Source organism: Micromys minutus, assembly GCF_963924665.1.
Source record: "Micromys minutus genome assembly, chromosome: 21".
NCBI lineage: Eukaryota > Metazoa > Chordata > Mammalia > Rodentia > Muridae > Micromys > Micromys minutus.
The window spans coordinates 1,166,275-1,191,266 of record NC_137956.1 but is presented as its reverse complement, the minus strand read 5'-3'; the positions used below and the strand labels follow the sequence as shown (position 1 = coordinate 1,191,266).

General features: G+C 47.9%; 1 protein-coding gene across 1 annotated transcript; it reads left to right on the top strand.

Annotated features, from left to right (window-relative positions):
• Positions 1-1,069: 1,069 nt before the first annotated feature.
• On the top strand, positions 1,070-21,919 carry TPM1 (tropomyosin 1). Its single transcript, XM_080934516.1, has 10 exons — positions 1,070-1,313; positions 2,422-2,547; positions 13,687-13,820; positions 15,557-15,674; positions 16,539-16,609; positions 17,352-17,427; positions 17,852-17,914; positions 18,560-18,629; positions 20,189-20,267; positions 21,656-21,919. The coding sequence occupies exons 1-10, from the start codon at positions 1,200-1,202 to the stop codon at positions 21,657-21,659; spliced, it is 855 nt and encodes a 284-aa protein (XP_080790642.1). The 5' UTR covers positions 1,070-1,199; the 3' UTR covers positions 21,660-21,919.
• Positions 21,920-24,992: the final 3,073 nt, after the last annotated feature.

The following is a 24,992-nucleotide window of genomic DNA, read 5'->3' as shown; positions in this document are numbered from 1 at the left end:
CACCATGTCCCTGCCCCCACCAAGTAAGCGACTGTAGTAAAACATTTAAATAAATAAGTGAATAATAAGTGTTACCAATCATCACAGCTACAGAGCTGCCAACGACTAAAGACCAGACCCCATGTTTGCTGAGTCTAAATGCTACACACACACACACACACACACACACACACACACAAACATACACACACCACACCACACATACACACACCACACCACACATACACACACCACACCACACATACACACACACACCACACAAGCATACACACACCACACAAACATACACACACCACACATACACACACCACACCACACACACACACACACACACACACCACACAAACACACACACACCACACCACACACACACACACACCACCGACTCTCATTGGGGAAAAAGCCCTAAACTTATACATACTGACGCACTCCTTCTGCCCTTTTTAAAGCACAGCACAGGCACACAATTCAGCCAAATGGGCCCTAAGTCCCTGAAGAATTTTACTACCCACCCCCAGTTTGGTGAACCGACTCCTGTGTGTGTCATTGTGCCCACCATCAGGGGCAGAGAATGGCCTCCACACCTTCCTCCAACTCTCTCTTTGGTTGAAATTTCCAGACCGTAAGAGGCCAGGACTACAACTGGTGGGTGGGCTGAGAGCTGCCAGAAGGACGAAAGTGAGATGGCGCACACACCACCTGCCCTGTTCCCGGGACTCCGGTGGCTCCGGGCAGGCTCTTCTGGGGACCGACAGCCAGGCGGTGGCTCTGGGAGGTGGCTAGAGTCTCTCGCCCGGTGCCGGGCTCCTCTCCAGAGAGGTCTGGGCGCTCTTTCCCAGGCGTGCAGGTTTAGAAATAGGACGGCCTCGCCCGGCCGCAGCCTCGGAGGCTCGGGTCCCCATATATAGTCATATCCACCGTGAACTGGGAGGCCGGCAGGCGGCAGCGAATGGGCGTGAGGCCCCCGCGGGAGGAGCGAGGAGGGGGCACGGGGCGGAGGCAGGAGACTGGGAAAGGGGGAAGGAGGAACAAGCTTTTCCAAAAAAGTATTGGCTGTCCTAAGGAATGCGGTCGCCCCCCTGGGAAAGTACATATCAGGGAGCAGCAGGCAGCTCCGCGCTCGCACTCCGGCTCCGCCACTCTACCGCGCTCGCGTCTCCTCTCGCTCCGCTGCCTAAGGGCCCCTCGCCACCGCCACCATGGACGCCATCAAGAAGAAGATGCAGATGCTGAAACTCGACAAAGAGAACGCCTTAGATCGAGCTGAACAGGCGGAGGCTGACAAGAAGGCGGCGGAAGACCGGAGCAAGCAGGTCTGCGCCTACCCCAACCCCCACTGCCCCAACTCAGCGTCGGTCGCTCAGCCCCGGGACCCGAACTGGCTCCCTTTCCCCATCCCATCTCCAGCCCCGGGGAGGGTGTCCCGGGGAGCCCGCTTAAAAAAGAAAAGGAGGAGGAGCGCGAGAGTTAGGCTGATTCTAGCTAACTTTTCTGTCTCGTCTGAAGACGCTTGTGGCTCTCCTCTGGCTCCCAAGGTCCGCGAGGTACCCTGAGCTCTCTGGAGAAGCTCTTGACTCTTGGGAATCAGTTTTCAAAGAGGGAGAAAGGATATAAGTTCCCCGGTTGCCTGGAGGGAAGGGCGGGGGAGCGGGGCAAGGCTCAAGTCCTAAAGTGTCCGAAGTTCTTTGGACTTTTTGGTTGGGGGGGGAGAAAGAACCCTTAAGATGGGATGAAGACTTTGAAGGGAATAGGGAGTCACTGAATTATTTCCTAAGAACAAAGATGGGACGGAATGGGAGACACAGATGGAAAGCTGGCCAAACGAGGGCGTGTTTCTGCAGTCCCTCAAATTGGGGACCTGAGCTTGCGGTCTTCGACCCGAGCGTGTGGTCCCAGGGTGGCGGGGGAGGGGGCGCGAGATGAGTCACTGAGTGGCTCCAGCTCTGGGAACGAGATTACCTAGGTAGGGTCCCCTGAGCCCCAAAGCAGCAATCCCTTAGCCCCAGGGCCCCAGCCAACCTGGCTGTTTGTTCTGTGTCTCACACCCGGTCCGTGCTGGTCGCCCGCGCCCGCTCGCCGCTGCCCCAGCTCGAGGAGGACATCGCAGCGAAAGAGAAGCTGCTGCGGGCGTCGGAGGACGAGCGGGACCGGGTGCTGGAGGAGCTGCACAAGGCAGAGGACAGCCTCCTGGCTGCCGACGAGACCGCCGCCAAGGTACCCCGGGCGCGCGGCGTGGCACTGCACACGAATGGCTAATTCTTTCTCTTTCTCTCTCCCTCCCTGTCTTTCCCTCTCTCTCTCTATCCCGCTGTCCCTGTCCTTTATGGTCTACGCACCCTCTACCCGCGCCTTGCGGGATCACGCTGCCTGCCGCACCCCACCCCTCCCCCCTTCCCCCCGTACTCCACTGCCAACTCCCAGCTGGAAGACGAGCTGGTGTCACTGCAAAAGAAACTCAAGGGCACTGAAGATGAACTGGACAAATACTCCGAGGCTCTCAAAGATGCCCAGGAGAAACTGGAGCTGGCGGAGAAAAAGGCCACAGATGTAAGTGCACGCTCACACTGCCTCCCTCACCTCCTCTCCGCGTGGCCACTCTGGGGGTCACCACAGGGGCTGCAGAGCAAAGGAAGAGGGTGAACCTCCTGCAGGACACCTGCACACAGCCTGGCCTTGGCCCAGAGCACTGGATGCCGCCTCTGCTGCTGCGCACATTTCATTTATATTCCGTCTTTCCCCTTTTTCTCTTTTCCTCTTCTTTGCCTCCTCCCCTTTGGTTGGAGGTGGGTGGGTGCGAAGCTGGGAGAGAGCAGGGCCTCTGAAAAGGTGAACTTCGCCTCCTGCTGGTATAAAACCTCTGAAGAGTATGTCTTCACCAAGGTTTGTACAAAACCGAGTATCTAGTGTTGTTTGAGACCCCACCCCAGTGGCTTTCGCTGACGGACCTAGTCTGAGTGGGTTCAGAGAGCCTGGCCTTTAACCGGACACGTCCTTTTTACTTCGGACGCTACACTTGAGGGCTACAGCGACACTTTGAGGTTCTTTTTCTCACTAGGCAAGCCTTAAGACCTGCCCAGGGAAGATGATACTTGCTTGGGTCTGCAGTCAGAAGCACTAGATCCAGAAAGTACGCAGGGAGTTATATATAGCTCAGTGCTTTATATGGCATAGGGAGCTGGCTGCCCCCTGCCCGCCCCACCCCCACCTGTCAGTCCTCTGACAACCACCACAGACGTACTTCAGGGGATGATAGACACAGTCCCAGCTCTGCTAAACACCCCCTCCATTGCCCTTTAGAACCTTCACTCCAGAGCTAGCCACTTCTGTCCTGAAAGTCAAGCTGAGGGTCAGTTTTCCAATGCACTGACTTCGAACCACTACATTCCACTGGAGAAGCCAATTAAGCCTAGGGGCCCAATTAGAGAAGAATTCCTTGGGAAACTGATAATTCCAAGAATGTTTGAGCAACAGAAAAAGCTACACCCAGAGGCTGGACCCCCAAGTTCAACAGCAGTTTGTAATTCTGGTCGGTTTATTTTTATTTATTTATTTTTATTTTTGGATAATGTGTAATGCAGATTACCCAAGGGTTTGAAATCTGCACAGGCCTTTGTATCATAAAGGGCTCGAGATTTATCTAGTGCTCTTGTCCACTAGACAGCCAACAGTGGGATCAGACCAGAAGAAAAATTTCACTGACAATTACATTTTCTGGAAAGGGGAGCTTGGAGAAGCACTGGTTTAGCTACACTCATGATAAAACCTACCTGAGTTTATAAAAAAAGAACAAAAGGCCTTCACAATTCTGAGCCTGTTTTGTATAACGTGGGTCAGATGTCCACTTTGTATATGTCAGATGCCCCCAAATTCTCCTGCAGGACGTTTATTCAGGTTTTTCAAAAGAGCCCGCGATAGATCAAGGAGAGATATTCCATATAAGGAAAGGAATTCAGAGAATTTGCAAATAGCCCCAGTACAAATGGAAGCGGTAGGAGGAAAAAAAAACCCACTACTATAATTCTTAAAGGAAAAGATAATAATTGTAACTGTGTAGTGGTAATCATGTCTTTAATAAGAAATGGGGGGGCACTGGAATGGGGTGGGGCAGAAGTAGAAAAGAGGTTATTTAAAGTCATCTGTGGGGGCGGAGCCAGGAGGGGAGGTTCTTAGAGCCAGTTTTGGTTCTTTCTATGAGCTGAAAAACTGTCTCTAAATATGGTGTGAAGGTGTATTTCTCTGATTCTTTTGGTTAGTGTATTGATCATCTTTCTCCGTAAAACAGTTTAAGTTCTTCTGGAGACTAGGAATGTTGAAGGACGTTTTCGAAGACTCGTTATATTTAGAGAGATCCTGACTCACTTGAAATAGCTGACACTTGAGGAAAAGACAGGTGTCACTGGAGAAAGAGGCGGGAGAGAGAAGTCAACCTCCTGGCAGTGTTAAAATATAATTTTGATTATTATTACTAAAAATCATTGTTCCAGTTTACCAACCTATTTTTAGAAAACAACATTCCAGAAGCAGGTTTTGTTTTGTTTCTCACAGTTTAAAAGGCTGCTTTTCACTTGGGTTTTTTTTTGGGGGGGGGGGTTCACCTAAGTGAGACTGAGTCCTGTTAAAACTCCATTATCTTTGCTCTTTCCCCCAAATAACTGTGACATAGCTGATTATTTACAGGATGTGAGTCTCCATCCCTCTAGGTTTCTTCCTAATGTAGTGACTCAGGCTTATCTAAACTCAGGTTTTCCTTGAGTGAGTCACACCAGGATCTCTTCGGATGCGACCCAGCCACTATGTTTCTTAAATGACCAAGGGATACTAACCTGTAGCTAAACCTAATTGCCCATAGCTTTTCTTAGGGACATGGGCAAGAAAATAATCTCTCCAGAAGCTGACTTCCTAGGGGGTTAAAAAAAAAAAAAAAAAAAGACATTAAATCATTAGGGTGGCTGCTTACTGCATTGGCAAGTGACCAGTATGTTCCCTGACTGACCTTGGAGGGTTTCAGATGCCCTATCTGGGCATCCTCAAGGTTGGAGGCAGATAGTCTGTGAGCTCTGAGGAGGATTTGTACCCACCACCGCCTAGCCGACAGTCTGCTGGGAAACCAAGCAAGAGGCTCCACCTACCGGATTTGAGGGGCCTCGCTGGAGTTCACAGGCTTTGCTTCTGCAGCCGACCAGAGGCGACTAGGAATCCAGAGGTGTCCCAGCTTTGGAAGATAGATGAGGCAGGATGTTTCCCTTTTCTACCTTTGTTTCCATTCCCCACCCCCACACTTAAACAAGTCCAGGATTGACTCTTTGACAAAGTCGCAGGATAAAAAGCCCAGAGAATTGACAGGCTTTTAAAAACAGCGCAAGAAGCAAGGAATGACTGAGATGGGTTCGTACAGATTTGGTAACCAGAGGTTCTGTCACAGGTTTCTGTGGTCTTGCAGACTCAGTTCCTCACATTTCAGATATCAGGCTGAATTGCCTGAGGTTGTACAGTTCGATATGGGATCTAGACAACTCTTACGGTAGTGCCTGCGTGTTTAATTATATAGTTTGAGTTCTTAAATATGTAAGGCATTGTTAAATGTTTTATATCATCTGATAATTCTCAACAGCCCTGTGAAGAGGCCTGTACTATTATACTCGCTTTTTTTTTTTAAAGAGATGAAGCCCTGAGAAGTCATTTGTCCAAAGGCAAACAGCCAGCAGAGACTTAAAGCCAGATTCAAACTTTAAAAAGCGGTATCTAGAGCAGCAGATCTAACCACTATGCTTTGCCGGCTAGTAAGTTACACTTGGTGAGGTAGTTTGGATGTTGGAGTCTTGTAGTGAGGATCTTGTGTTCTGTGGTTCTTTACAAGGATCTTCAGGATATTCCTAGTTCAGGCTCCAAATCAAGTTCCTTGTTCAGACTCTGGGAAATCGGGGTTACAGAGCCCTCTGTGCGGCCAGGAGTTGTTAGTGCCTTAAGCATTCGGATTGGTGACCTTCTTTAAGACTGAAGAATTTTGGGAACATTCAAGGTCTTATACTCAGTTAGTTTCAGGGAAATCAGGATTTCGGAGCGCTCCTGGAGCGCTCCAAATAGCCAGCAGGAGTCGCCATAGGCTTTAGTATCTAAATCCTCTACTTGGCGTCATCAAGGCTCAGTGGAAGGGATGCAAACGCCCTCCTGCGGTGGCCTCGCTCTAGGCAAAGCAGCCTAGAGCCAGCCATCCCCGCGCGCACGCGCAGTGGTTCCATGGGCAGCCAGTTCCCGGGGTCCACCCGGCCCCGCCCGCTTGCCCGCCGCGCCTGTTCCCTGCGCTCGCGCACCCGCCCGCGGCTCTCCGGTGCGGCCCTAGGGCCGTGACTTCCGGGCTGCTTCTTAGCCGCAGGGGGCGCCGGCGTTGTAAAGCCGGCCTGGGCGGGACGAACCGGACCTGGGCTCGGTAGCTGCAGTAGCAGCAGTAGCAGCTGCAGAGCGCGGAAGCAGAGCACAGCCTCAGCCGCCGCCTTGCCATGACGGGTAGCAGCTCGCTGGAGGCGGTGCGAAGGAAGATCCGGAGCCTTCAGGAGCAGGCAGATGCCGCGGAGGAGCGTGCGGGCAGCCTGCAGCGCGAGCTGGACCAGGAAAGGAAGCTGCGGGAAACCGTAAGGGACCCACCCATCACCCCGAGGCCCCCACGCCGCACCTGGCACACGTAGGCCAACTGGCACCGGGCTACTCGGCCCTGCCGGTAAATCTCCTTGGTCTAAAGTAAAACCTCCATGGGGGAGCAAGAGTGCTGTTGAGAAGGTTTTGGGGCGATCATGAAATAGGTCCTCCGGATGCGCACTTTGCGCTGATGCCGTTTATTAACTCGCACTGAGGTTGGAAAGAGACGTCCTGCTTTTAAAGACCAGTCCCTAAAAGAAGCACAGGACTTAGGGGCCTTGGGATATTGGACTTTTGTCTCTGTTGATCCTGTGTTTTCTAGAAGCTGTTTCTCTATGGAGATTAAAGACCTTGACAGGACCAAGTTCTGAGGGAAGAACTTGCAGCCCTTATAGTCTTAGGATTTTTAGCTCTTCCACGTTCCAAGTAGATATTCCTCTACAATAGATATCTTTTGTAAGGAGTTTTGGCAAAAGTTGGCCATATGTCCGTGGTTACTGAGTATTCCTTTTACCGGCTACCCCACCTCTTGTTGAACATAGTACCTGGTGGCTTTCTTTCTTCCTAAGGCAAATGTATCCAGCAAACAGAACAGAAACATAGTTTCAAAGGGATATTGGATATTCGTCAGTCTTGAGTGTGTGTTTTAAAAACAAGGTATTTAAACACCTTGGGAATTTTATGACAAAAAATATGGTGTCCAGCTGTGCTTAATATGCATAAGACTGCACTGAACCGAGTCGTTCCTTCTGGCTCCGAGTTTGGAATGGTTGTGTGGTGTCTTGCAAAAACTCCATAGCATGTTCTTTATAAAATACAGGCAATCAAGAGAGTCTCCCTAAGAGGAAGGCCCGACTACAGGAAGTTTAAGATAAAAATACAGATAAAGATACTTTTAAAACCAATAGACAAAAGATAACTTTCAGTATTTGCTTGAGAGGACTAGTTAGCAAAAGACCCACTGTAAGGGTCTCAAGGTGGCTGGTGACAAATTAATTCTGATCTATGCCTGGCTAACTGCTACGAACCAGTGAGCTAGCTAAAAACGGGATACAAAGCGTTGAGGCCCAGTTTGTCAGGATTTGAATCCTGGCCCATCTGGGGACAACTGTTAGAGCTTTGCATCCCTCTGAGTAAACTGGTTAGTATGTAGAGACCGAAGTGGGGCTCAGCACACAGAGGTAGTGCTACTTAAACTCCTGTGATTGCCAATGTCCAGCACTGTCTTGCTTAGCATTCGTTACTGTAACTGCTTGGCAAGGGCTCCTAAAAATGGCCCTACTCACTTTATTGCCCGTAAAATTTCCCTACTTAGTGCTCTTAATCAACAATTATTTTCTCAATTTGAGGAAGGGAAATGGGCAGGCTGGAAGGACCAGGTTGAGGAGTGATTTTGATGGAGTCCTAGTGGACTTGGAGCCAAGTGACTGGTAATAAAAGGTACACGTGCTATTTTTATTTTGTTACACTGTTTCTGTGACCGCATTTCCAGGCTACTTCGCTGAAGTCAGGGCTTTCATTCCTTTCAAAATCTTATGTCTTTATTTAGAGCAATTTAAATTCTTTTAAGAACTTTTATGGGAATCATCTAGCAGGGCGATGATGGGTCAGGACTTCATAGCATCTTAGAGTCTTAAGGATGGGCGTCAGTGAGACTCTTGCAGTTTCTGGGGGCTCGGACTTTTAAAATTGGAACCTACATACAGATGGTGGTAATTTGGGTAGTTATTAGACATATCTTAGGCTGTGAGTTAAACTAAAAGTAACAGTTTCTCCTGGCAGCAAAGGTTAAGGTTTAGTGACAAAGCAATAAAACACTACAAAAAAGAAAAAAAAAATTCACTGTAGAGTTGGCCCAGGTTCAAATACTCAGAGACTCAGGCAGACTTCTGGGCCCTACCGAGCTGGTCCGTACTTTGGAAAAAGCAGGTATCATTTACTTCCTCCTCCTTGTTTTCCCAAGGTGTGTGGGCTCTTCAAAATCTTGGAATGAAATTGTTCTACTTGATGTAATGCTTGACCCTGGGTCTTGTGACTTAAGGGTTTGCTGAGGTGGTGGGGTGTGTGTTTAATGTATAGAAAAGGCCAATTCTCTTTCCAGCTTTCTGGGCAGAACCTAGCCGATGAGGAGACCTAGAATTGCTTACTGGGTAACTTTGTTCATCGTGGGAAATAACCAGTTTTCAAAATTCCCCAGCCTTTCCCTAACTCTTCAGCATTGGCAGCTTCTGGAACCAGGAAAGTGTTCATGCTCTGTGTTTGGCTTGGTACTTACGTCGCCTGTGACTGAGAATGGTCTGGGTTCCTTCCCCGTGTGCTTACAGCAAAGGCACTTCAGTACCTTGCTCTCACTCCTCCTGCTACACAAACATGCCTCACAAATTACAGGCTTTGGCCCAGATAGAGGAGGCTGTGTTTATCTGCTATCCATGGGAGTGCCCCTAATGCCGTCCTTGTGTGTGGTTTTCTTTTTTTTTTTTTTTACCCTTTCTTGACCATATAAGGACAGAAGCTTAGCTTGGCCCTAAGTCACTTTGGTCTTACACAGCAAGCAGGGTGAAACCCTCTCTGTGTGACTGCAGTTTACATGAAATAAAAGGATCTGACCTTTGATCGGTCCATGCCCGCCTGATTCAGCCAGGACTTTGGAAATATATTTCAAAGCATTGGTTTCCAGAGTAAAGGATTTCCTTCTTTCTGTGTTGGCTATACCACGTGAATTTCATATAAATCTTAGATTTTATTCAAGTATGGTTTGGAATAACATTTTGCTGTGTTGGAGTGGGGACACCCTGACTTCTGCATTGTACCTTGTTGGGTAGGAAAATAGAACATACCTGTTTTTTTTTATTTTTTTTATGAAGGTAGCCACTTCCTTGTTTGGGGGCAGGGTGAAGGGTAGGAATGGTGAGCTTATAGGACTTTCTAGGTGAGAGCTGGTACACGGGGTCAGGGAGTATGTACAGTAAAAGGATCTCACATGTATGAGCACTGGGTGGTGGTTTTAACAGGGCTCATAGTCTCGACACCCTAACAGTCTCTTTCTGAGTAACATGCTGGGGTCCAGTAGCACTTTCGAAATAAAAGAAACTAGCAACTCCCCTGGAAAGAAAGGCTTTGCTGGCAGCGTTGATACAAGGGCCACTGCTAGAAGAAACCTGATTCAGTGTACTAAGGGGAATTTATGTGCCCAGGAATAATTTGCATCTGGGGTCTTGACCCTCCCCGCAAATGCCTTGTTATTTCTGTCTACTTTTAAATAACAGATGGGCACAGGACAGTGGGCTTGTGCTGACACACAGCCACCGGTACTTAAGATGACGTGGGTGCTGTGATAGACCCTCAGGAAATATCTAGAAGGACTTCAGCCTTAAATTAAGGCTGGTAAAAGTGATGGGCATAGGGGTCTGTGGACGTAGCTCATGCATGCTTCAGTGCTGAGCCAGAAACAACCGAGTGTGGGAGAGTAAGAGACGGGGCTTTAATTAAACTTGTCTTTTATTGCGGAAAATTTTCAAGATTTCTATTAGACCAGACCAGTGCAAGAGAATCTATGGAGCCAGGATACAGCCCACCCCCCAAGAAGGTGGTCTGTTAGTGAATCTCAGGTGCTAACCTCAAATCTTCATCCTTGAGGGTTAGAGCAGTGTTCTTATGTGAGCTGATGGTTATGCACCAGGACACTGCCTTTTAAATAAAGATTGAGGCGACATGCTGATTTTCTTGCTGCTGATGGTAGCCAGAGTCTGTCCATAAAATCTCTTAAGTTACTTGGGGTCCTAGGAATAGGAGGATGGCAGAGAACCTTCCACTTCTTGTGTCTAAGAGAGCAAGACTCCAGGGGTGAGAACCACCAGTCCTGAAGCTTCCATAGTCTCATATTTAAGATGCCAAAGGGCTTGGGTTTCAGTCCTGCCTTGCCTTGCATTGATGAGGTGCTTCCCAGCATGTCTTAGCACTAGGTCAGAGGTCCTTCCCTCCATCTTAGTAGAGAGTTTGCTAGACAGCGCCTGCAGTTTCTGTCAGCTTCTTTGGGTGGTGATGGAAGAGGAGAGGGGGCTTGCCCTTTATACTGTGGCTCCTGCCCCTTCACACTGACCACCCAAATCATAATAATCTCTAGGCACAGGACCTGGTAGTCTCTTTCTATTGCACATCTTGAGTGGATTCTTATGTCACCTGTGTGATGCCCAGGTTCTGTGCTAGTTCAAACAGTGGGGCTTCATTCCGTAGACTGAGTGTCTCCTCCGGAAAGCGTTCCCTGTATGCAATGTTGCTCTATGTACCGGTTCTCCCTCTGACAAATCTGGCCCAAAGGAACCAATCCTTAAGCCCAGCCACTGACTAGGCACCCTGTGTAAACCCCCCTTGGCTGTTCTTGTTGGAGGACATTAAGTAACCTAAGTGTCAAAGAGTTTAGGGTTCTAAGAAAAATGCTGGGGTTAGGGGAAAGCGAAGGGAGTGTAGATCGAATGTGTGGGCCTCCAGGTAGTTAGGTCTACCTTGTGTGCAGAGAAGGGGGTCAGTCCTGCCTCTCCACAAGGGCAGTCATCCTGAGTCCTCAAGGTTTGGCTCCAGTGTAGGGAGCTTAGAACTGGATGCTACAGAAATCTTTTAAAAATCCTACTCAGAGTTCTCTGATTTTTCCACCAGCTGCTGTGGCGAGGATATTTGTTCTAATCGTAAATGATAATCATGTTATTATATAACACGATGGATGATAAGAGAGGTACTTTTGAACATGACCTAGGCATTCTTAGCGGAATCCATACAAGTACTTCTTGGCCTTTTTTAAAAGTTGAGATGACTTGTCTAATGGTGATGGTCTTGCTGCAGTCACTGTCCTGATGCTGGTCAGAGTCTAGCCATGTAGGTTAGACTGCTTGGGGCACTGGGTGTCGGGAGGTGGTCCAGAACTTTGCACTCTGGTGTCAGAAAAGAAGGAACTGAGTTGGGGATAGGGGAGTTTGAAACCACCAATCCCAATCGATTTTCTGTTTTTGCTTTGGTTTTCAAGGCGGCTTTCTGTCCCTACCCCCACCTCCGTTTTTAAGAGGAATAGAATTTTTTCTAGAAATGAAACACACACAGGATGAAGAAATTTAACCCAACCCTGAACTATAGCCCTGATGTCTATCAATGTGTGTTAATGTGTATATATTTCCCATTAAAGAGACTGAGGGAGATGGCTCAAGGTTAAAAGCTGCTCTCAGAGCATCTAGTTCTGTTCCCAGCACCCACATGGCAGCTCACAACCATTTGTAACTCCTGACTCCAGTTCTGGAGCTGACCTCCATGGGCACTGCAGCACACATGCGGTACACATGCATACATGTAGACAAAACACTAATATACACACAATTTTTAAATTAGAAATACATTTTCTAAAGGAATGGTTTCTCAAAGGGAGTTCTCTGTCGTTAAGAAATTGGTTATTCCTGTCTCCCCCAGCCTTCAAGGAAAAGGCATCCGTGCCCTTGCGGGCTTGGCCCAGTTACAAGCTGGTTTCTGATAATGATTGACCCTGTGGACTGGTTTAGTTGTAACTACTCCTCCTCATTCATTTCACACTCGCCCTGCTTCCTGCCCCAGCAGCCAGTCACTACATTGTAGTTTTTTTTCTTTGAGATAAATGTGTCTAAAATGTTTATGTATTTTAAAAAACACCACAGTCATTCATGGTGGCGGGAGATGCCCTGTTCCTTGCCCTTCTCCAGATAAAACCAGCCGAAGAGCAGAACAGGAATGGGACTGATTGGTCTCATTTCCTGTGTGACTCAAGGCTGTAACCGGCTATCTTTCTCCAACTCCTGGAAGGGGCTTTGAAAGGTTCTATTGTTCTAATTAGGGTGTTCTAATTGTTTTCAGTTGCTCGGCTCTGTAGACATTTATGGAACCCGGGCCTCTCTGTAGCTGATCATGTCTTGGAGTTTAAGCAACATACAGTTCAGTAGAAACAGATACATAGAGAGCCAAAGGCAAACCCTCAAAAGTGTTGTTAGAAAATTGACTACCAACATCCGGAGGGCTCTTCAGACTTTGAACGTGGATTCAGAGTGGAAGAGGAGAAATGATTGCTACCTAATTAGCAAGGATCACCTTTGCTTCCAGCACTCTGGGATCAGCTCTGTAACCTTGAGACAAGTATTCCCAGGCTCAGAGCAAAAGTACTTAGTACAGGAAGCAGTGTTGGCCCAAGAAAGAAACACTTTCATTTAAACCCAGATTCCAAATAAAAAACAGCATCTGCATTGTTTTTCTCCTTAGGCCTGTGAAACTTTTCTTGTAACAACCTTGACTTTTGAGGCGTGAGAGATTGCTCAGAGGTTAAGAGCACTGACTGCTCTTCCAGAGGTCCTGAGTTCAATTCCCAGCAACCACATGGTGACTCAACCATCTGTAATGGGATCCGATGCCCTCTTCTGGTGTGTCTGAAGACAGCTACAGTGTACTCACATATATAATGTTTTTTTTTAAAGACATTCCAAAAAGCTTAGGTCAAAAACCCTTGGGAAATTTATCTTGGCCTTGTTCCAGTGAGGCCAGTTATTTTAAAGAGGTTACTTAAAAGGTGGGGCAAAGGGGAAGTTTCTGGGTGGTATTAGATCTCCATAAAACATTCAGTTTCATTATAAGGCTCCTTTGAGAAAGTAACTCAGAGAAAGGACAACTTGATGAAATTCTGCATTCCATCTTCTGTTCATCCAGCTGGTGACTCTGTGGCTGAGCCTGGATAAGACCCGATGTCTCTATCCACATCTCCAGCTGTCACTGAGCTGTGAGCAAACTCCCCTTCAAGCAGCAGCTGAAGGAGCTGTGTGAGCACGTTGCGGATGGCCCGCCGTCTGCTGAGTGTTGTTTCTACTGTGTGCTTCCGAGCCTGATGCTCCTGTGTGAGCACTCGAGTTGGTCAGGGCTTGTCAAAACTAGAAGGTAGTTCACACCAGGGCCCAGACTTCCTGTCTGGAACCAGCACTTCAGTCTTGGCCAGTTTCTGAAGGTGCCACCCTCACTTTCTCCCCAGCTCTGAAGTGTCTTTCATTCTCTGCCTAGGCTGAAGCTGACGTAGCTTCTCTGAACAGACGCATCCAGCTGGTTGAGGAGGAGTTGGATCGTGCTCAGGAGCGTCTGGCCACAGCTCTGCAGAAGCTGGAGGAGGCCGAGAAGGCTGCTGATGAGAGTGAGAGGTAGGATTACACCATGTAGCTCCTGTGTGCGCGCACACGCACACCACACATACGTATACACGCCGAGGGAGTTGGAGAGATGGCTTAGCACTTAGTACTGACTGCTCTTCTAAGGACCTGGTCTGATCCCAGCCCCAACATGGTAGCTCACAAATGTCCATAACTCCAGTTCCAAGGTGTGTGATGGTCTCTTCTGGCCTCTGTGGGCACCAGGAACGCATCTGATGCATAAACATACATACACATAAAAAGATAAAATAATATATTTACCAAGATGTCCCAGACCTAGGGGAAAGAACCTTGGCAGTCAGACAGGTAGGAAAAAAATAAACCACATAGATAAATGATATGCTTTAGATTTGAGGATACAGCCCATCCTGGTGGGCAAATGAGGGTGACAAGCACAAGGCAGCTGGTCACACTGGGTCCACAGTCTGGCAAGGAGTAGTAACTAGTGCTGGGCTAGTTTAGTCAGGAACTCCAGCCTGTGGAATGGTACTGGGTCTCCCCACCCTCACTAGCCCAGTCTAGAAGGTTCCGCTCGGGCTGGCGTGCCTGGAGGTTTGCTTACTGATGATGCTGCATCCTGCCAACGTCCCGTTTTAACCATCACAGCTTACAAATTACCCTACTCATTCTGCAAGGCTCTCTTTCCTCTGTACGCTGCCATGCAAGCCACAAAGTGTGGGACATCATGAGACTAGAGCATTCTGTCGGGTGAGGGTGGCACAACAGAATGAACCCAGCACAGTACAGGCATGCCTTATTCCTGCTGGAAACTGGGCAGATGCAGGTCCATTTCTCCAGCACTACTCTGAAGTGAGCCTCTGCTCCTTGGCACCAGGTATGACGAGTCGCTTTAGGGTTAAGGAGGCTTGTTAGCTAAAGTTTTCAGCTTGATGTTTACTACCACTTAGTTTTTCTTTACTTGCCAAGAGCTCAGGGATTCTTTAAGGTGACTAATCATGTCTTAGTATGTCATATGCTTAGTATAGCAGCAGTCTTGTGAATGACTTCTTCCTGCTACTGAACGTTTAAAGGCAATTGGGCAGCATATGACTGGAGGAAAAGGAACTTAAATTTTGCCTATTGAAATCCATCTATGGTTTGCCTGTGCTGTAAATCAGTAAAGTCTAGGTCAGTTAACATTTCTGAACTGTAACACCATGCCATAACATCCAGTGTCAGTCTTGCCTCCAATACCTGTTCATCTCTCTCTCCCTCCCTTCCTTCCTTTCTTCTTCCCTTCCTTTCTTTCTTCTTTCCTTTTTTTCCCACCTGCTAGACAGGGTTTTTCTGTGTAGCTCTGGTGTCATGCAACTCTATGTAGACCAGGCTAGCCTCTACTCAGAGACCCACAGCCTCTGCCTCTGCTTCCTGAGTGCTGGGCCTACCTCACCCAGCTCTTCATCCATTCCAATCTATGGTTTCCCTTAGGAAAAGGAAGGTGGTGGAGAATTCCTACATTTAACAAAGAAAGCACGTTAGGCTCCCTCACTTCTGTGCCCCCAGATCCAAATGGCATCCTGACGTAGCGCCTTCCACATACGATCAGGAAGTACCCAAAGATCTCATTCACAACAAACAGACGTGTGTCTTTTCTGGGAAATCTTGCTGCCTTTGAAAAATAAGCAGCTTCTGCTTTCTCTTGGTCGGCCGCGTGTGTGGAGCCTTGTAATCCACAGCAGCAGCAGACTTCTCTCCATCTTGGTCTTCCTGCTTGTCTCTCTTTCCAGAGGCATGAAAGTCATTGAAAGCCGAGCCCAAAAAGATGAAGAAAAGATGGAAATTCAGGAGATCCAGCTGAAAGAGGCCAAGCACATTGCTGAAGACGCTGATCGAAAGTATGAAGAGGTCAGTTCCTGGGACCCAGAGCCTCCCCAAATCCCAGCTGTGACTGCAGACAGTAGGATGCTTGCTGGGTCCCTGGGTGTAACAGTCAGCTTCCCTGATAGAAGTGGGTGGTTCTGAGAAGCAGGATTCCTTTACCTGCAGAAACTGGTTCTTACTGTAATAAGCCAGCCTGCCATCTGCACTGGGGAACATCAGTCCTGGGAAACACCCTGAAGGCTGGGACAAGAACATCTTTAGCCGGGAGAGGTGAGCTCTTAGGAAAGAAAGCTGTCCCATTGTCATGGTACAGATGTTTCAGTCCAGACATTGTAGAGAACATAGACCACATAGCTCCTCGGGAGATTCACAGAGGCTTTTCCAGGGTGTTAGAAATCCTGTTAACACAAGCTCTGCAGTTGTCCACATGGAAACAACCTGACAAAAGCCAAAATGACTGTACGTTCCAGTTGGTTCTTTTGAATTTTGGGGGTTTTGTTTTGTTTTTCTGTGTTTCCTTATGGCTGTCTGAAACTGCCCAGTGGAATTGAGCTACTCAGAGGAACTTCTTCTCTGGGCTGCGTATCTGACTGAAGATCTGACTTTTTAGGCACTGCAATGGCTGCTGCCTTCTGCAGTGCACATCTCTGCATGGTGTAGGTTTATTTGTGGTGCTTTCTCAGCAGTGCCTTCCTTTCTGTCTAAAACGCCTCATTGCCTTGTCATCCTGCTATTTTTAAGACTGCGGATTTTATATTTCTCTCATTCCAAGAGTTGGTCTGGGTGCTTTGTAATTATCCAGACTCCACCTGGGAAGAGCTGACCATTCTGGTCTCTGTGCTGGTGTGCCAAGCCCTTATCATGTCTGCTGTGTCTGCCCCGCTGCAGGTAGCCCGTAAGCTGGTCATCATTGAGAGTGATCTGGAGCGTGCAGAGGAGCGGGCTGAGCTCTCAGAAGGGTAAGCGGGCCGGTGGCCACAGCGTGTGGGGTGCTGACTAAACAGCATGACCTCTGGAAGCTGCACATTTCCCTACCTCGGCTCCAGGCTCCTGTGCGCTCAGTGTGATGTGGATGAGCCGTGAGCGTGGAACACGGAGGAACCACGTGGGGTGTCTGTGAATGTGTGTGGCACTGCATGCCTTACCTGCACTGATTTTGTGAATGGCCTTGTGCATTTCCTGTGTCCACTAACAGCCAAGTTCGACAGCTGGAAGAACAGTTAAGGATAATGGATCAGACCTTGAAAGCATTAATGGCTGCAGAGGATAAGGTACTGATGGCTCACGTATAGTTTTTAGGTTTAACTGCATCCCAGACAGCTTTGAGCTTCCAGTGCCTACTGGTCGGTTTGGTGTAATGACTGTACCTTCACTATACCCTCTGCCACTTATATATCTTGCTTCAGGTGCTTTCTCTTGGTCCTTTATGCTCTTTGTTTTTCCCTTCACAAATACTCGAGGGGTGGCCATTAAGAAGCCAAAATATCACACCTAGGAGATGCTGGATTTGGTCTCTCTGCCCCTCCACTAGTGGAAGGCAGAGCGTGAGGCAAAAACCAAGCTCCTTCCTGGTGGTTTGGCTACTTAAGGCGGCCCTCTGGCTCTAGGACTCCGTTTTCATTTTTTCCCATCCCTCTCCTTTTTTCTCTTCTCGTCCCTTGGGCTTCTCCCACCCTTTCTGCTTCTGATCGAAAACATTAGCAAATGTGCCGAGCTTGAAGAAGAATTGAAAACGGTGACGAACAACTTGAAGTCACTGGAGGCTCAGGCTGAGAAGGTAGGCCAGGAGCATGGAGTTGGGGGAAGACATCTTAAGAGCTGCCCAAAAGAAGCCCTTGTGGTGACAGTGACAGAGCAGGAGGCATTTTAGCAAGGGACAACATTTTGACACAGTTTCCTAATGGTTATTGGATGGTAGGATTTGTTTTGTTTAAAAAGAGAGAGAGAGAGAGAGAGAGAATGTATCTCATGTTCGTAAATCACCAATTTAATTTAAACCAAGTATCAAGTGGATAAGTTATCTCATTCTTATCCCATGGAAAGCAATAGGCAGGAAAGCAGAGAGTGTATTGTAATGTGCCATGTGATACCCGAGGTTCTGTTACCTGCTAGGAGATCCCAACATCTGCTGGCTGGGCTGGCACGGCCTTGTGAGTTTGAGAGCCTCAGACTGACATCTGGACTGCTCTTTCTAATTACAGTACTCTCAGAAGGAAGACAAGTATGAAGAGGAGATCAAGGTTCTCTCTGACAAGCTGAAGGAGGTAATGTGGGGGGGGCACCTGGGGGAAACTGGCTGGATCATGGTTAAGGGTCTGCCTGGGGGAAACTGGCTGGATCATGGTTAAGGGTCTGCCTGGGGAAACTGGCTGGATCATGGTTAAGGGTCTGCCTGGGGAAACTGGCTGGATCATGGTTAAGGGTCTGCCTGGGGGAAACTGGCTGGATCATGGTTAAGGGTCTGCCTGGGGAAACTGGCTGGATCATGGTTAAGGGTCTGCCTGGGGAAACTGGCTGGATCATGGTTAAGGGTCTGCCTGGGGAAACTGGCTGGATCATGGTTAAGGGTCTGCCTGGGGGAAACTGGCTGGATCATGGTTAAGGGTCTGCCTGGGGAAACTGGCTGGATCATGGTTAAGGGTCTGCCTGGGGAAACTGGCTGGATCATGGTTAAGGGTCTGCCTGGGAGAAAGTGGCTGGATTATGGTTAAAATTCTGTGCAGTGGATCGAAGCACTGCTATTTGAAGGCACATGGTCTAAGACGTCTTCTTGGCGTGCGTGGAGTTAGCTAGCTGCCGTCACTCACAGTAGGCACTGAACCTGACGTCTCCCAGGATGTATACACTTAACTTTTGTCCTGGCTTTCCTATATCTAGCTGACTTAGACTTGTGAATTAAATCCTTACAGGCTGAGACTCGGGCTGAGTTTGCAGAGAGGTCGGTCACCAAGTTGGAGAAAAGCATTGATGACTTAGAAGGTAAGGTCTTTAATATTCTAAATCAAGTCCTGTGGCTGACTTAACTCAACTCAGCCATCCAATCCAAGGGCTTCCGCCACCACATGCCTCTCCGTTGTCACACTTCCTGTCTGACTGTCCTCTGGGGTTCTCACAGGTTGCACTGAAACTCTTGGACCCGAGTCCTCGGTTCTTGGGGTGACTTAGTCAGCTGCCAGACAGATTTGGTCTAATCTCACACTTCAGAAGTGGGTCTGGGCTGCTTTTCACTGAGAGAAGTGACTAGAGATGAATGTGACTCTGTTTTCTGTGTCTCTGGCAGTATCTCCTAATTGTCAGAACAGTATGGGTTTCCAAGTGTGACCCCTGAAGAAGGGCTTGACTTAAGTCATTCATTGGCAAAATATTCTATATTTTGAAAGGATAGAAGGTAGGAATCAATAGGGCATTGAGTGTCAAAAAAAACATAAAAAAAAACATACACACCATACATCACAGGCAGAAGGGGTTGGAGAAAATAAGTAACAACAGAAAGCAAGGTAAGAGAAGAGAGAGCGGTGTGTGGGTGCAAGCTTGCAGTGTGTGAGAGAAGAGAGAGCAGTGTGTGGGTGCAAGCTTGCAGTGTGTGAGAGAAGAGAGAGCAGTGTGTGGGTGCAAGCTTGCAGTGTGTGAGAGAAGAGAGAGCAGTGTGTGGGTACAAGCTTGCAGTGTATGAGAGAAGAGAGCGGTGTGTGGGTGCAAGCTTGCAGTGTGTGAGAGAAGAGAGTGGTGTGTGGGTGCAAGCTTGCAGTGTGCGAGAGAAGAGAGAGTGGTGTGTGGGTGCAAGCTTGCAGTGTGTGAGAGAAGAGAGAGCGGTGTGTGGGTGCAAGCTTGCAGTGTGCGAGAGAAGAGAGAGTGGTGTGTGGGTGCAAGCTTGCAGTGAGTGGCAAAGCACAAACCCAACACCATTACAAAAACCAAACTGCAGACAGGCCACAGTGATAGCCCCAAACTGTGGTTGCCTTTGCTTTTCAAGCCTCTGGTACTAGCAACAGGTAGCTTGAAGGGAAGGACCATGGGAATAGCTTAAGTGCCACCAAAGAAATCAATATCCCCTGGTCCTGCTTAGGCAGGAAGTGAGTGGTTTGAAGGTAGCATTGCCGACTGTCACAACAAACTGAACTTGCTGCCTTTGGCTATTTCTCCCAATATAGCTGCCTGTGGCTGACTATTCCAGTAATTAATTGTCAGCTTTGTAAACAGAAAGCTGGTTCATTACCCATCAGGAGAGACAGTCTTCTGTGGGTATCTAGGACTTAACAGCTTGTTGGGATTACCTACCCTTGGTGTTGTGTTTTTCATATTGGGTCTTTCTTATTTTATTTTCTAATGGGTTTTTGTTCTCTTTGTTTTTGTTTCAATTTCTTTAAAAACAAATCGCACGCCTCCTGTGTTGGCCATCTGCTGCGGCACCAACCCCTTCATGCATTGCCCTTTCTTGCTGCCGTGTCGGGATGGCGCCTACGCCACCCTTGCTCACCCTCCATCTCTTGACCATTCTTCATGTCCTTGCATCTCTGCCTTCCACTTCCTGCTCATAGACGAGCTGTATGCTCAGAAACTGAAGTACAAGGCCATCAGCGAGGAGCTGGACCACGCTCTCAACGATATGACTTCCATGTAAATGTTCATGCACCCTGCCTGCCTGCACCCTCACCCTCATGCTTGTGTGATGACCTCACCATGGCTCCCCTCTCTGTCCGCAGTCTCCATTTCTGCACCTTTTGTTGGCTCTCTTGCATAACCTAGGATAGGTACTAACAAAGGTCAGGTGGACTCAGTCTGTGCAAACCATTTCAGGATCCTTTCGTTTCATAAATGCAGATCTAGCTTGTTTCTGCCAAGAGATGACCTGGACTCCAAATGGGCCCTGAGTATCTCCTTTTAAAACCTTAAACCAGACTCAAGTAAAATCAGGAAGCCATGATGCAGTGGTGCAGGAAGTTAGGAAGAAATACCAGGCTGTTTGTTTCCTGGGATTTCTGTGAGGTGCATTATGGTTGTTTTCAGTTAAAACTGCAAGTTTAAAGTATCAGATTACTGAGGATCTGAAGAAAAGGAAATGGGCATGACCCAGTAAAAATGTCTTCCCTTGTTATGAATTCCAGAGCAGGGCTGGGCATGGGGGTGCATTCCTTTAGTCCCTCCATGTGGAAAGCAGAGGCAGGTATGTCTCTGAGTTTTAGGCCAGACTGGTTTCTAGCAAGTTACAGACCAGCTAGGGCTACATAGTAAGGCCCCGTCTTAAAAGGAAGAAAGAAAAGAATTAAGTTCTAGAACAAAAGTGAATGGTCTCCTGAGGAATTAAGTCTTCTATTTGATATATTTATATTGAATGAAAATCAAATACCCCACAGTAAATGTTTGCCACAGACTACGTCAGAGAAGCAAGAAATAAAGCATTTATACAATATGAATTTGTAAGTTAGTGGTCTATATTTTACTTTTGTGAGGATCCTCAAACATACAGAGCTAATTTACATATGACTAACTACGCTTTGCCATGTGGGAATCTAACCCCTGGAGTGTTTCTTCTCCATTCTAATCCTGCTGGGTTCCATCAAAGGCACTTCTGTAACCATTCAGAAACATAGTAACTCAGGAGCGCTGCCTGTGCCTGCTGCCTTGGAGGTTCCAGAACATCCCGTGAGACCTGGCTGTCACCATAGAAACAGGGGCAGGCCTCTTCTCCACCCTTAATAAAGGAAGAGTGGAATCAGCTTATCTATAGTCAATAAAATGGGACTCCGTGGGAGAACCCTCCTGAGAGTGACAAAATGCCCCAAAAGGAGGATTTAGCTTAACCTTTGTTTTTAAGTCCTGTTTATGGCTCTTCCTTGGGCCAGGCAGTAGCTGCTGAGGAAGGTCTTCCCCAGGAGCAGCTGGCGGTGGGTCTAACATGGCTTCATACTTGCTCGAATGTCAAACACTGCTGTCATCTGTTTGGTTTTCTTCCTTTCCCCTTTCCATTGCTCCACTTTCTCTCTTTTGCCTTTTATTTCACGCAGATAAGTTTCTTTGCTCCACTCCTTCCGAGACTCCTCCATCAAGCTGGATCTTCACCTCTCTCCGCTGTCCAGCTCACCCAGCCTTCTTTTCAGTGCCCACCCGCCTCCGGGCCAGGCACACACTGTGCTTTCTGTGTACAGATGCAATCTCCCAGTGTAAAATAAACACTGTACGCTAGTCCTGTTTGCTATTCTTTTATCCTTATTTATGGACGTTTTCGTCTCAGTGCTTAATAAAACCACAGTTCTGCTTTGTGCATCTAAGGGTGCTTTTTTTTTTTTTTTTTTTTTTTTTTTTACATTATATACCATTAGGAATTTTTAAAGTAGTAGTTCCGTGTACAACTTTTTAAACTACTAATACCTGGGCTGTGGTCTCCAGGTGCTGAGGCCCAGGTAGCTATGGCCTCAAAAGCAGTGATGGTTCTGACATGCAGCTTAGGTTCAGCGCCTCCATTAGAGCAGATAGTGAGAGTCAGATCCTGGTTTGAGCAATGTTTTCAACTCTGCCAATAGTGACGTATGGGACATGGCCCCTCTTCTTCTGGAGAAGGCTCCTCCTGGCTACTTATTGGAAGCCTGGCGCCATCCTGGGCTGAGACAGGGAGGGCATTCGCGTGCATGAGGAGGTGGAGCTGTGGAGTTGTAAGTCATGGTTCTGCCTTTTATTACACAGCCACCTTCATTTTGAACACAAAAAATGACATTGTAGGGATTGCTTATATTTGAGTCAGATTTTCATTGTTCTTAAGTGCATCCTGTATTCTGCCAGTGGTGTGTTTCTGTAAGTTTACTTTTCCTCCCTTGTTCATACTCCATCACAGATGAATCACCAAGATGCCACCCACCAAAGAACAATGCTTGTTTTCAGTCACGAACCGCAGTTCCGTAACCTTTACCTCAGAACTAGGATTAGCCTGGCTCTGTTCTCCAGTGTTTTAGGCATGTGTGACCCTCCTCGGTCTCATGTATGGTACTCATTAGCCTAACAGGGCTGCCATACCACTCCCCTCAGTAAATGTGGGCAAACTCCAAAGTCTTTAGAGCAGAGAGGTTTTTGTTTGTTTGTTTGTTTTGTTTTGTTTTGTTTTTTGTTTTGTTTTTTTGGTTGGTTGGTTTTTTACAAAAACAAAGGGTCTGAATTAAAGTATTTTAGTTCATGACATGGTAGACTCTAATTTTAGAATCCAGGCTGCAAAGGCTTCTCACTCTCCTGGTTTTTCCTTTCCTAATGCTCCTTGGGCCTCCTTCTCTCTGTGATTTGGGAACCTGGTTCTTTTTAAAATTCAGACTAACAGCAATGCTCTTTCTGAGTGATCTACCACAGTGGAAACAAGATGCTTGGAGTTCTGCCGGGCTGCCATTCATGCATCTTGGGGTACAAATTTTTTGGCTCTCCCAGAGATTTTTCACACTTTCTATGAGTGTTCACTGTGGGATAAATGGTAATATGAGTGGATCATTAAAAAAGATCTCAGGTATACAAAGAGTGTAGACAGCAAATTGAGTTTATCAAGAATCTGTTTCACAGGCTTTTGGTTGAACAAAGGCCAGTTTGTATCAGTAACTCTTCTAAGAGCCTCACTTGGTCCAAACCAACAGCACAGCCAGCCCTGAGACCAGAGGCCTCAGCACAACTGGGGCCTGTGCAGAACAATAGGGTGAACACTTGTAAATGTGTCTGGCCCCCATCCTCAGGTCACCCCCCTTCTCCGGCTCTCTTGCAGCTAGAAGGAACGGGGTCCAAAGTGTGTTGAGATGAGTTTAGCTGAGGTGTAAGCTAAACTCCTAGTTGGCCTTCAGATGTTCTTGGGCTTCTTCAGTGTCCTATTCTAATGGCTAAACATTTGGGTTCTGCAAATGGGGTGACTTGTCAGCTGCTCATGGTGGCAGCTTCCCATCATGATACTGTGGGCGTAGTAATGGGGTTATTTTACAACCTCTTAAGTATGTGAGAGACACTGGAAGGTGCAGGGTATGAAAGCAGCTGAGCTGGGCGTAATCTTTGTCCTGCATAAGCTGGCCATGTATGGGGACAGGGACGAGATGAGTGGACTCCGATAGATACTATGTGTTTGGAGCCAACAGAGAACAGGAAGTTTCCCTGGGCACTGACTGAAGTTTTGAATATTCAGAAATTTTAAATAAGTTAAGAGGAAAAGGCATGGGTTGAGCGTAGTTCTTCGTAGTACGCAGCAAACATAAGGGCCACAGCAGTTCCCTACCTTCCACCACTTACGGGCAGAAGCTGACGGAACCGCTCTATCCCCAGCAGTGAGTGCCGGGTTGACCAGTAGGCGGTAGGATTGTTAGCTCTCCAAGATCATCAAGTAGAATGTCCAGGTCACATATGCCAGGTTCCCTAGTGTCACTGGGTATCCCCTGGATCATCAGACACAGGCAGAGTCCTGTGGTGGACTTTGCCACCCAAATGGATCCATGGCAGTACATAAAGTTTGGATTGGACTAGGCAAGTATGAGGTTTGAGAGGGTTTGTTTGGATGTTTTAGGGGTTGGGGGTTTGCAGACCACAATGTGAAGTCAGAAAATAACTGTAGGAGCCAGCGTTTTCCTTCCACTGTAGAACCTGGGGATCAAACTCTTGCATCCGGCTCTGCGACAGGCACCTTTGCCTGCTGAGTCATCTTCCTGGCCCAGTTTTATTTACTTTGTGCATGCCGTCAGTGCCCAGCATGAATGTCATCCTCTGGAAACACACAGATAAGCTCTGAATCACTGTGAGTGGAGATAAATGCTTGTTTGCTGTGGGTGGCATACTGTGGAAGTCAGAAGAGAGTTCTGCCTCTATGTACCTTGGGATGGGGGTTGGGGGAAGGAGATGGAGCGTTTCCTAAACCTGTTCATGAGGCAGAAGCAGTAGCACCAGCTCAGTAGCACCTGAGCAGAGAGGACAGGGTTCAGGAAGGGTGTACAAAAGTAGGCTAGTCAGGGGCTCACCTAGAATCTCCGCTGGGCTGCAACAAGGCTTGAGTGGCTGGGGCTGACCTCCAGCCTGACCTCAGTCCCCAAATCTGTCGTCCTAAACTACACATAACTGAGTGCACTGGGTGGCTTTAGTGAGGTGCAAAAGGAGTGTTGGTCCCTTCCTGTACCTCTTTACCTGTGCTCTACAACAAGGAAAGATTCTGCCCCCCTTGTTCTTCCAGGCCTGGCCATGCTCCCTCGGGGGCACAGGGCAGAGGGCCCGGGGTCAGGGTACACAGTTGCTGTCCCAGTCTGCTAGCCGTCTCTCACTGACTCTAGCTAACCTCTTCCTTCTGCCTCTTCTTTTCTGCTAACCCTCGATGACCTGTCCAGATCAACTCTACCATCAACT